This window comes from Osmerus mordax, chromosome 17 (assembly GCF_038355195.1).
Source record: "Osmerus mordax isolate fOsmMor3 chromosome 17, fOsmMor3.pri, whole genome shotgun sequence".
Taxonomy (NCBI): Eukaryota; Metazoa; Chordata; class Actinopteri; order Osmeriformes; family Osmeridae; genus Osmerus; species Osmerus mordax.
The window spans coordinates 3,563,174-3,575,794 of NC_090066.1; the positions used below are offsets into that span (position 1 = coordinate 3,563,174).

The window sequence follows — 12,621 nt, forward strand, 5'->3', positions numbered from 1 at the left end:
GTGGTGGGGAGGGGGGGGCAAGTTTCAGGAATTCCTCCAAGGTTGCAAATAGTTATGACTCATACATCGCTTTATCCCGCTTTATCCCCCTCTCTCTCTCTCTCCCTCTCTCCCTCTTTTTCTCTCTCCAGTGACAGGAGGTAGATGAAGCAAGCTCAAATGTGGTCATGTTTTATCCAGAGCTAAGCCGGTAACTTCCATGAAGGGCTGTGAGGCCTTCAGAGGCCACCACTCTGCACAACCAGGTGGAAGAGTGGAACACTGACATCATAGTCTGACTGAAAAGGTCCAAACACTGATGGATCTCAGGGAGATTTATTTGTCAGTAGTGAATAAAACATCCTGCAAGCTGGCTCCCAACTGAGACTGGACCAAATCGCCGCTCACTCTAGCCAAGAGACAGGACACACACACATTCCTACTCTCTCTCATTATCTCTCTACCGTTGCCCATCATCCACTCTCTCCAAGGAACACAACAAGTGTGACCTGTTGGATGGACACCTGTCAATCACAGCCCAGGGCTGTCAATCACTCTGCACAGCTGTCAATGCAGACTCAGATCAGACGAGGATGGGATTCTGACAGTCTGTGTCTGTCTCCATCCTTCTCTCTCTCTCTGCCTCTCTCTCTCTGCCTCTCTTTCTGCCTCTCTCTCTCTGCCTCTCTTTCTGCCTCTCTCTCTCTGCCTCTCTCTCTCTGCCTCTCTCTCTCTGCCTCTCTCTCTCTGCCTCTCTCTCTCTCTCTCTCTGCCTCTCCCTCAAACTGTCGCCTATGTCTCGTTCCCTCTCTGTGTCCCTCTCATGAATCTCATCAGCCAGCGTAATGGAGAGAAACAGATGAGAGGAGGAAGGGGGGATGACAGACTGAGAGATGGGGATGATGAGAAGCACCTCACCCTACCGCCACAAAGGAGATGACAGGGCTGTCCCTTCTGTCTCATTATTCTAAAAGGCTGTTAGAAAAGTGTTTGTGCACTTGTACTGTATGTGAGTGTATGTGTGTGTGTGTGTGTGTCCCAGACCCCCCTCCAAGGCTGTGATGTGTCACTCACGCTGCCTCCGAGTCAGCAGGCCTCAGCAGGAGCCGACCCCAGCCTCCAGAGCCAGCCGTAACCACGGCACTGGGAGCCGTTACTGTGGCAACTGGCAGCTAATGGAGGCAGCCACCCACTTGACTGACTGACTTACAGTTGGTCTTTTATGCCTTGTCTTGGCAAGGGGTCTTATCCGTGGTATTAGCATGGGATTAGCACAACTCCAGAAAGCCTCATTGGTCTGATATCAGTTCCCTCTATGATGGTTGACAGATTCCCCTCTCCTCTCCTTTGATGTGATAGGACTGTGGCATTCATTTAATGAACACATTTATGTCTCTGATTGGCCCAAGAGCAACAAATCTCGACTGGTCGCTCATGACAGCGTTACCTTGACGACTCGCTGTGCATGAGCAACCCAACTGGGGACCCTCACCTACCCATCATCCTCTCTGCCTCTCCGCAGAAATAAATTGGGTTTTCAACCTGATGGAATGGAGTGAGACACGAGGCCTGCTGGAATGGGGTGTGACTGACAGTTGGTAGGTGGAGAGGTGGGTAGAAAGGTAGATAGGTAGGTATTGTAGGTACAGTAAGGTATTGTAGGTTGGTAGATAGGTAGGTAGATAGGTAGGTAGGTATTGTAGGTAGGTAGGTACAGTGAGTACATAGATACAGTAAGTAAATAGGTAGTATGATAGATAAGGTAAGTAGCTAGGATAATATGTAGATAGTTAGGTAGGTGGGTAAGTAGGTCGGTTGGTAACTATGTAGAAAGGGTAGAACAGCGAGAGAGCATAGAAGGCAAGCGGACAGTCCCCTATTATCCAACCTAAGAAGCGCTTCAGAAAGAGGGCTCTGTGAAACTGTATATTAGCCGGCCTATTTCTGTCCTCTTGATCCCAGTCTGAGATCCAGAGCCATGGAGGCAGAGACACGTCTAGGGGACTGAGAGGGGGGCTGCGAGTTGGAAACGTGAGTCAAATAAGGAGAGATTAGATAATGACACTTTTTTTAAATACGCCTCCTCAACGCCCGTACAGTTCCTCTCCTCCTCCTCTCTGCTCTCCTGTCCCCCCTGCTACGCTCTCCTCTCCAGACAGGGGGTTCCTCAGCCTCTCGTCCTGGACTGTGCCCTGGATAATGGCTCAGTGGAGAATACACCACCTCACTGAACTAGATACAGCAGTCCCACACAAGCAAACACTCACTCTCTCACACACACACACACACACACACACACACACACCAGGGAAGCAGAGGGGCAGGGCTTCTGGGTGGCAGCAGACAGGGGTAGAAGGGCAGAGGGGCAGGGAGCCAATAGGCAGGGTGGCAGGACGGCAGACAGCAGAAGGGCAGCATGGCAACAGAGCAAGAAATATCTGGCAGAAATATGCCCAACTGGGCATGCTCACATCTGCTGTGTCTTTGCAACAGGTCAGTGAGTTTAGTTCCACAGGTACGAGTTTGACTCTCTCCCTCTCTCCCACCCCCCACTGTCAATCCCAACTAGAAACTCATCTCCCTCTCTCGGCCCCTCTTCTCTATCTCTCCCTCTCTTTGTATCTGTCTTTATCTCCCACACACACTCCTCCCTCTCTATCTATCTCTCACACCCACACACCCACACACACACAGAGAGACTCATCACACAGACCCATCACACAGTGGCACAGGAGGAGGGCATCAGCAGCTTGTACGTTCTCAGAGCCTCTCTCCCAGAGACCTGCCCTAATTTTTCTTGACAAGGGCTTGGGAGAGCAAAAAGACACACTCCAGCTCACTCACACACATGCAGACACACGCATACAGAGTAAGAGAGAAAGAAGCGCACACATGCAAACACACACACTCACTGTCTGTGCAGACAGCCCCCACTCAGTGTCTGTGTGTGTGTTTTTACATGTTAATGACTTGTGTCTTCTCGCTGTCGACAGCATGCCAGCAACAGCCATAATCACTGATCTACTGGTAACACACTTTACTCTGTAGCATGGTCTAATTAGGCCTGGGGGAGGGCTGGTCTATCATGCAGTCTCACAAACACCCACACACAAGTTACAAACATGCACTGACACACACATCACATATACGCAAACACACACATGCAGCAACACACATTAACACTCATGTTTGTTTAAATGTACACCTCTCGGCAAGTGCAAAATCCACTTTGTGTTTGTGTGTGACCCTCTGGCCCCTCTACCTTGCTCTATGTGACCCTCTGGCCCCTCTACCTTGCTCTGTGTGACCCTTTGGCCCCTCTACCTTGCTCTGTGTGACCCTCTGGCCCCTCTACCTTGCTCTGTGTGACCCTCTGGCCCCTCTACCTTGCTCTGTGTGACCCTCTGGCCCCTCTACCTTGCTCTGTGTGACCCTCTGGCTCCTCTACCTTGCTCTCTGTGTGACCCTCTGGCCCCTCTACCTTGCTCTGTGTGACCCTCTGGCCCCTCTACCTTGCTCTGTGTGACCCTCTGGCCCCTCTACCTTGCTCTGTGTGACTCTCTGGCCCCTCTACCTTGCTCTGTGTGACCCTCTGGCCCCTCTACCTTGCTCTGTGTGACCCTCTGGCCCCTCTACCTTGCTCTGTGTGACTCTCTGGCCCCTCTACCTTGCTCTGTGTGACTCTCTGGCCCCTCTACCTTGCTCTGTGTGACCCTCTGGCCCCTCTACCTTGCTCTGTGTGACTCTCTGGCCCCTCTACCTTGCTCTGTGTGACCCTCTGGCCCCTCTACCTTGCTCTGTGTGACTCTCTGGCCCCTCTACCTTGCTCTGTGTGACTCTCTGGCCCCTCTACCTTGCTCTGTGTGATCCTCTGGCCCCTCTACCTTGCTCTGTGTGTCTCTCTGCATTAGTCAAGCAGAGAACACAAAGGGATGCCAGCATGTAATCTCAATAACTGTTCATCTGGTGTCACTGTTGCTATTTAAATTAGGCACATGATGTTGGCAAGGTCAACAGTTATATGACAGTGAATGAGACAAGGGCACAGACACACAATTGGACACACACACACACATCCACACACTAAGAAGATGTATGTGCATGAGAGAGGGAGAGAGAGAGAGAAAGAGCGGGAGAGCATTGCTTTTCCAGCAGTCTGTCAGACTGGATATCGCAATAGCGACAGTGATTGACAGTCAGGCCACTAGGTCCCGCCCCCCTACTTCCTGTTACTGACACTCTGAAACAGGGGTTCCCTCTGACACTAAAGGAAGGGAGATCCTACACGAACACACTCAGGAGGGAAGAGGAGGGAGGTCATGTGTGACGGAGGAGAGGCTGGGGCGAGAGGGGAGGACAGGGGAGGGGGGCGGGTGCAGAACACAAGGAGAGAGGTGAGAGGGGAGGGGGAGAGGAGGGCGTGTGTGAGGGGAGAGGGGGCAGAGGAGAGGGGGAGAGGAGGGTAGTGTACTGGCTACAGAGTTGCAGTGCTGGTAGAAGGACTGGTGGGTGAGACCACAGCAGCTTCCTGGATAGATAGCTGCTTAGGGGCCTAGCTCTGTTACCGGCAGGGATGGCTTCACAGATATTGATGTAGTGTAGGCCCTGGAAGAATGCCCTGGTGATTACTCACTGATACTCCTCTGCCTGCCTGCCTGAGTTTTCCCTGTTAAGTAACACAGTCACATGACTTTAATGCTGACCGTAAGGATCGTCAATCACCACCACACAAAACTGTGTGCACTGAATGGGATTGGAGATGTATTTAATCCTAGCAGCGTGTGTGTGTGTGTGTGTGTGTGTGTGTGTGTGTGTGTGTGTGTGTGTGTGTGTGTGTGTGTGTGTGTGTGTGTGTGTGTGTGTGTGCATTTCTGTGTGTTTTTGTGTCTTGGTGGGAGTTAGGGAGCTTGGAGGGGGAGGGCTCATTTAACCTTGAAGGGCATTGTGGGGTATTACAGAGGCAATTAGTAGCAACGTGAATTACTCCTAGCATCAATGCAACCTGTACTTAATACACTGACTAATCATACGCAGCACAGTATCGTGTGTCATTGCAGGGCACTGGAGACTGTAATGAATTCAGCTTGATAGGCAGCAAATCGATCAATCCTCTGCTTAGTTTACGCTCTACTGACCACAGTACTATTTCTGTGTGTGAGTGTGTGTGAAAGACGGTTACTCTATGTCTGTATGCATGCGTGTGAAGGATGGTTAGCCTACTCTTGAGCATGCGAGCGTGTGTGGAATGAAGGTCCTCAGCGTGTGTGTGTACTGTATGTGTGTGTGTGTGTGTGTGTGTGTGTGTGTGTGTGTTCATGCGTTCTCCTGAGAGCAGAAGACTAGGAGCTCTTTGTGCCGCAGCTGCCAGCCTCGCAGAGGCAGCAGGAGTCACAAGCCCAGACTCACACCTCCATACCTGCACCTGGACACACCTGAACACTGGCCACATCCCTGCACCCTGCCCAGGCAGCAGGGCCAGCCCCCAGCCAGCCCCCCGGAGCACGGCCTCCCTCTGCCCCAGAGAGGAGCAGTCGTGCTGGGCAGACAATGAGCTGAGAGGGTGCCTGTATGGAGGCTTTGTGCTGCTGTTAACCTTGAGACCTTCCCTCTTACTGATCCATATCATGCCATTAAGTCAAGCGCTAGGTATGGCTGAACTACCCTGTGGAGTGTGGCGCTGCACACACACACACACACGCACGTACACACACACACACACACACACAGTATCTACACACACACACACACACACACACACTGTATCTACACACACACACAAACAAAGAACTACCCTGTGGAGTGCCGAGCTGCATGAACACGCGCGCGCACACACACACCTGCCACATCTACACAAACACACACAAACAAACAAAGATCCATGGGTCTAACAGTGGTACAGAGACTAAGAGATGGAGCACAGATAAAGACACAACTGTCAGATGTCTCCTGACTCGAGGCATCCCCTTCCATGGTCCAGTAGAGAGAACAGCAGCAGAGGGGGGGCTGGTGACTCACCAGACCTGTATCTAAACAAAGGGAGGCTGTGGGGGAGAGGGGGAGGGAGGCTGTGGGGGGTAGTACTCGTGGATGCAGTGGCAGTGGATTCAGCAGTGGCAGGTGTGTGTGTGTGTGTGGGGGGGTGAGCATAAGGCTAGAAGAGACCTGCATGTGCAGCGTGGTCCATGGGCTCCACACACGCACGCAACTGGACACACACATTTCACACACGCCCTCGACCATGCGTACACTTCCACATTCCACAGACAGGCTCCACACACACACACACACACACAGTCACACACACACAGCATGTAGAAAATCCTATCCAGGACAGGATTGGAGAGCCTGGTCGATAGTAATTTCCTCAGAGTGTGGATCTGTGCGCGCTCCCAGACCCCCCTGAGGATAGCCAAACCTTATCAGGGCCCCAGCCTCCACAGCGGTCCGCAGGTGCATTACCAAACAACACAAACTCTTGCACGCACTCACAAACACAACACACTTCTTCAGGGCTTCAAAAATGATTACTTACACTATACCCCCCATCCTACTGATTGCTATTACCTCTGCATGCTCCTCCGAAATCATTCAGCTCCCCACTGTTTCCAGCTAAATGTAGGAGAAGTACATGCAGAGGCTTGACAGTCTTTTGCCTGTCTTTCAGTCTCCTCTCACGGACTGACACATCCTTTGTGTCGATCCTATTTTCTCTGGCTGGTATTGAACAAGGCACAGCAGGTCTGCATCTCCCCTCAAAGCAGACAGACGTGCTTGTTCAATACAGACCATTACTAGATCTTTATAGGCCAGAAAGGTCAGGAAATCATTTCCTGTAGTCACTGGAAAAGGAGCTCCAAAAATACCCCTCCACTGTCAAGATGAGAGTGGTCGGGTTTCTGCTGTTAAAAGGGCTAATCGATCAGCCCCTGTAGCTTAGTAGATTGGCAACTGCACCAGCAGACAAATAGATTTGAGGTTTAGTAGATGATGTGATATTAACTTAGTTGGTGTTATACATATCGTGTGTGTGGTGTGTGTGCGTGCGTGCGTATGAGTGTGTGTGATTTTGTGGGCTTGACCCGTTGGCTTGTGGCGTGACATAAGGAGCCTGTATGAATATCAGCAATGCCTCTGGGAGGTGTGAAGCCCCAGTTCTCAGTGACGGTGAGTCACCCAGTAGAACAGGGATGCACCCCATCCCCTCACCACACACAATTATTAACTTTGTTTACACAGCTGGGGGTAAATAATATGAATTCCTTTTTTTGCCATTCTTAAGAAGAAAAAAAAAAACCTAAACTGACTTCCTACCAGGAAAACAACCCCCAGGAAGCACCGCGGTCATCTAACCTGTTTGTAAACATTCCTCAGCCTCTTTCAGCAGCTGATAAGACTGATCCTGAACTGATGTCTTGTGACTGCCATCTGAACAGCATCCAGGACCAGGCCTGGCCGGGAACATCCCCCGCTTGGCTTCTCTACCTTCTCCATTCCAACCCACATCAGCCCATCACTCACTGCAGCCAAGCCCAGCCAGCAGCTCCCAGGACAGGCAGGCAGGCAGCGGAGCCCAGCCAGCAGCTCCCAGGACAGGCAGGCAGGCAGCGGAGCCCAGCCAAGCCATTAGCAAATGAGTTTGAACTGTATGGACCTCTCTGACATCTGAACACTGGTTAGAGAGGCTTACGTGGGTTTGGTTTGTACATCACCACACATTTCCATCTTCAGAGGGAGGAAGCAAGACTGAAGGACAATGAGAGAGAGAGAGAGAGAGAGAGAGAGAGAGAGAGAGAGAGAGAGAGAGAGAGAGAGAGAGAGAGACAGAGAGAGGGGGTGGGGGGTAGTTTCAAATTCAGTATCACTGTCATCTCAAGGCAATGTTTACGCTTGCTGAGAATTGATTAGATATCAAGAGTGAAAGAGGGATACCTAACTCTGGGGACATTTTGGGAGTCAATCACACTGGTGAGATTGGGGGGGGGGAAGAGAGAGAGAGAGAGAGAGAGAGAGGGGGGGAGGAGAGAGAGAGAGAGGGATAGAGAGAGAGAGAGGGGGATAAAAAGAGAGAGAGAGAGAGAGAGAGAGAGAGAGAGAGAGAGAGAGAGAGAGAGAGAGAGAGAGAGACCCAGCTGGATAGGGTTAGGGTTAGGTAACGAGGCCTCAGTGGTGACACCTGTGCTGGTGCTGATTAAACATGTCCCCGAACAAGCACAGAGACACGGAGACACCACAACATCGGAATGATACTGCATCTCTCAAGAGCAGTGGCCCCTCTCTCTCTCTCACACACACACACACACACACACACGGGAACACTCGAATGACATCATACCATCCATTGCTTCTGATAACCTGAACAGCAGTGTGATTCACATTGGTCACAAGGGGAAGAGTCATGTTGATACCCAAGATCAAGATACTCACTCTCACACAGGCCAAGTAGAACAAATCCAAATTCCTTGTTGTTGATACTGTTGTTTGGCCTGTTTCTGGCTTCAGGAAATAGTGGGGAAGTTATGCAGGAAATGGCCCGGGCCGGAATCTAAACCAGGGAACTGTACACGTCCCTTACCCTGTGAACCACCAGGAGGAACAAACTCCTTGTTCTGCTGTTTAGAATAGCCAGGGCCGGAGCAATGATTGTTGGCCCAAAGTCCACCTAGCCACTCAGCGACTGTAACTAAGTATAAAACCCCAGTGATCATTAAGTCAGCCCAGCCATTCCCCAGCCATTACCATGCATTAAAGCCATCCGCTGGGCCCATTAGGCAGCATTAAACCAGATTGTACTTTCTCCTCTGACGAGAGACTAAGCCTAGATCCGGCCCTTCTCAAGATCCTGCTGGGTTCCTGCTCCGCGCCACTCAGGATCAACTGAGGAGATGTCTAATGGCGCCGCGGCCTCTGCGCCTCGCTGGAACACGGACCTGAACATGTCGGGTGGGGGGGGGTCTACAACAGCTCTCTCTGAGCACTGATCTGTGGTCAGATGGGTCACACGGTCCTGTTCACAAGGCTCGGCTGACCCTGGATCAGTCCTGCCAGGCGCTTTCTGAACAGGTCTGGTCTCTCCTCTGGGTGGGGACCAGGAGGAGGCCCGGAGGAGCCTGAGTCTTGGAGTCTGTAAACACAGACTGAGAGACACTCTCAGTCCTGCTGTGTCAACAAGCAGGCAGATGAGCACGGAGCATTATCAATGTCAACACTGTTCCTGTAGGGCCTGTCTGACCAATCAGAGGTCATGGGCATTGTGTGCGCGTGCTTGCAAGTGTGTGTGTGTGTGTGTGTGGTGTGTAGAGGGGCTATAAGCCTGCAGGGCGTTGAATAGAAAGTAAATAACCATTCACTTCTAACTACTCCCACACATGTGGCCCTTTTCATTGAGCTGCCATTAGCTCCACTTCTACAAATCACTATACATAATTCCTTTCCTCATTCTCTGAAACCATTGAGTGTTTGAGAGAGGGAGAGGGAGAGGAAAGAGGGAGAGGAAAGAGGGAGAGGAAAGAGGGAGAGGGAGAGAGAGAGGAGAGATGCAGTCACCCTAACCCACAGATACCATGGAGTCTCCAGGAGTGGGACCCTAACATGGACGCATGGATAATTAACACTATTCATCTGGGCCGAGCAAAACATAATAAATAACAGAAGGTTGCATTTGCTCCCCATTCACAAACAAAGCAGTGAATTATTTACAAGTGACTTTGAAAAAACACGAGTCACTATGCTCTAAATACAGACTGAGTTAGCTAACATTCCAGTCAGTCAGGGTAGCAGACACACCAAAATGTTCATTATTCTACTTTATTTCAGAGCTATGCTGCTAACCCTTGTTTACAAAATAATAAAGCCTTGTTCTATATTCATGTGCACCTTATTGGGATTAACTTCGATAGAAGCTTCCAACCAAATGATTGTTACGAAATATTGCAGCTGGAAGCCAGTGACAGCCAGGGCTAGGTTTGGGAGCCTGTGCCATAAAAGTACTGAAGTGTCCCAAACCGCTTCTGGTATTGATCAGGGGCTGGCGCAAAAATCAATCACAACATTGTCTTCAGCTTACAGCTGGACAGAAGCCAGTGTTTTACTTCAGTCTTGGCACAGGTCGATCCACTCTGATTTAGAACTGCTGACTAACTGACTTCAGTGATTTGGCTGCAAAGGATCTTAATGAACCAAAAGTGGGAGAGAAACAAAATGGTTGTTTGAAGATCAAGCAAAGCGCACATGTCCAAACTGACAGTTTCACACAAACATATTTTGGGACTAACATCTGACATCTTAACAACCTTTTCTGTCTTCTCAGGAAAAGAACAAAGCGTTCTGAAGTAAAAGTATATCACATCACTACAGTCTGCACGCACGTACACACACTCACACTCACATGCATTAACACCACCGAGTACAGATTCACACACCCCACACACACACACACACACACACACACACACACACACACACACACACACCTGGCCGTAACCATAGAAGCAACGAACATCTCACTCCCTACTTTTCTGGAAGGTGGTGGTGTTAATGCAACACAAATGGACACATGCGCAGAAGTACACAGACATTCACAGCCCCCTCCACCTTCAGTCAGTGAGAGTGTGTGTGTGTTGGAGGTGTGAGTGAGCAGGTTTTCCCCTCCGAGTCAGGATCAGCATGCATCTATACAGTAGGACTACACTCTCTCCCTAGCCTTGAACAGCCAACTGTCGATTTACAGTAGTCTACTGTTCTCAACTGTACAGCAGCCTACCATACTGTAATCCATGTACTTTTTGTACACACTGTGTATGGATTATAGCCTCTTCTGCAATATACCCACTTCTTCACCAACCCTAATGTGAAAAGGGTACTTGAAAGTCTGAAAATTTGCCACTGGATAAAAACTTTCACCACGACACCAGTTGTAACAACATTAGATATAGAGGATGAAGTAGATGAAACTTGAGCTGGTTAAACTGCAATAGTCGCACCTCGGTCTGAGTGATTAGAAGTATCCAACACTCCTGTTGTCAAGGACTTATATTAGAGTGAAACAAACAATTAGGCCACACCTACTGGCGATCATCTGTCACGCTTCTACTTCTTCTAGCTCTGTGTCCTTTGCGCACATATTAAATGATTTTTCCCATAACAATTGCGAGTGAAACGTATCCTACACTATCAATGACAATGACTGTTTGATGTAGGTAACCAACTGCAGGTTAAGTTATTGTGATTAAATAATGATTATAGAAGATCACGGACAAACGAGCGTCAAAACAAAAGCTGTCAGTAAAGTGTCAGATTCTGAGGCAGCAGCGCTAAACTTCAACTGTTGGAATTATTCATGCCTAGTATTTTATATCTAGCATTGCCTATTAATACAAGTTCGTCAACATATGTGACAGCACCGCCCCAACCCCAATGTTCACCCTATCCTAACATACATTAGGCTACTACTCTAGTTGATTATAATCATCTCTGACAAAACAACCATTCGAGCTGGTGATCAGTCGATCACCAGCTCGTATTCAATAGTATTCAACAGTATTCAAAAATCCCTTTCGGTTTACATTGGGCTACACGTAGGACCTGAACTTGTTATGAGAGTTAAGACTTTCTGGGAAATTCCAAAATGCCGTCCTTTAAATGTTCACACACGTGTCCAAACCCTGCCACCAAAAAATGGGTTAGACGGACCCTTACCCATTCTCTTACCTGCACGATACTGTGATTTCAACTTTGGTGGCGGGGATAGACGCGTTGAGCGGGTCGAAGTCTCCTATCGACGCCATGTTCAGAAAACTGTTGTTCATTGTAAAAAAAAAAATAGGTTTCGTCCAGCCTCCTCCCCAACGACACTATCGTAAACTACACCTCCTTTGCTAAAATCGAAAGGGTGCATGTGAGAGCGCGAGGACGGCTCCAAGGCTACTAGCGGCGGGGTGATGTCACTCCACTACAGTGCCAGCGTCACCTACTTGCCTCTGTGCTAGGATGTAGGAATGCCGCGATTAGAATAATATTTCCAGAGCAGTCTGATCCAATCACCAGAAACGGCGCATGCTTGCCTGCGTTTGGTTGTGTGGGGTATTTGTGTCACGTTTAGAGGCAAGACATTAGATCCTGGTGTGAAACCATCATTACTCAGTATGTTTTATCCGTGACCAACTCTCCTAATTTAGCTCTCTGCTGGTGTTTCCTTGGCCAGTCCCTTGGACAAACATCTCTACACACCCCATCATGTGAAAGAGTCATTGTAAGTGATGCCCACAGAGTTCCAGTAAATCACACACACACACCAGTGTTTTTTTCCACTGTAGTTCATGCATCCTTTTACTACTGTTCAACAGTAATCTATATTGACACATGCACAACACAAACATGCTGATGAATATCAATTACATTGAAGGACTAGGACTGGGAGTGAGAAAGAGGGAGTGAGGCAGAGAGAGAAAGCTAGTGCATAACCCTGGGTCACGGAAATGAGAGAATGTGTACTTCCATGTATAATATTGAATTTATTATTCCTTACACTGAGTCTTGTATAACATAATATGTCCTGGGCTCTCAAGTTCCATTCATTGTATATAGTGGGGCAAGTTAACCCTTAGTTCTCAGCGTGAGAAATGCTTGAAATGCATGAGTGTCACG

General features: G+C 49.3%; 1 protein-coding gene across 5 annotated transcripts in view; it reads right to left on the reverse strand.

Moving 5' to 3' along the window:
* LOC136959874 (copine-8) overlaps positions 1-11,783 on the reverse strand; it is a 51,137-nt gene extending 39,354 nt beyond the window's left edge. For 4 of the 5 annotated variants that reach the window (XM_067254082.1, XM_067254083.1, XM_067254084.1 and 1 more), the window contains exon 1: positions 11,686-11,767. In XM_067254082.1, the coding sequence (XP_067110183.1) occupies positions 11,686-11,762 (77 nt within the window). In that variant the 5' untranslated portion in view covers positions 11,763-11,767. Of the gene's footprint in view, positions 1-11,685 lie in introns of all 5 variants that reach the window. The other variant, XM_067254081.1, reaches the window with a different exon arrangement.
* Positions 11,784-12,621: the final 838 nt, after the last annotated feature.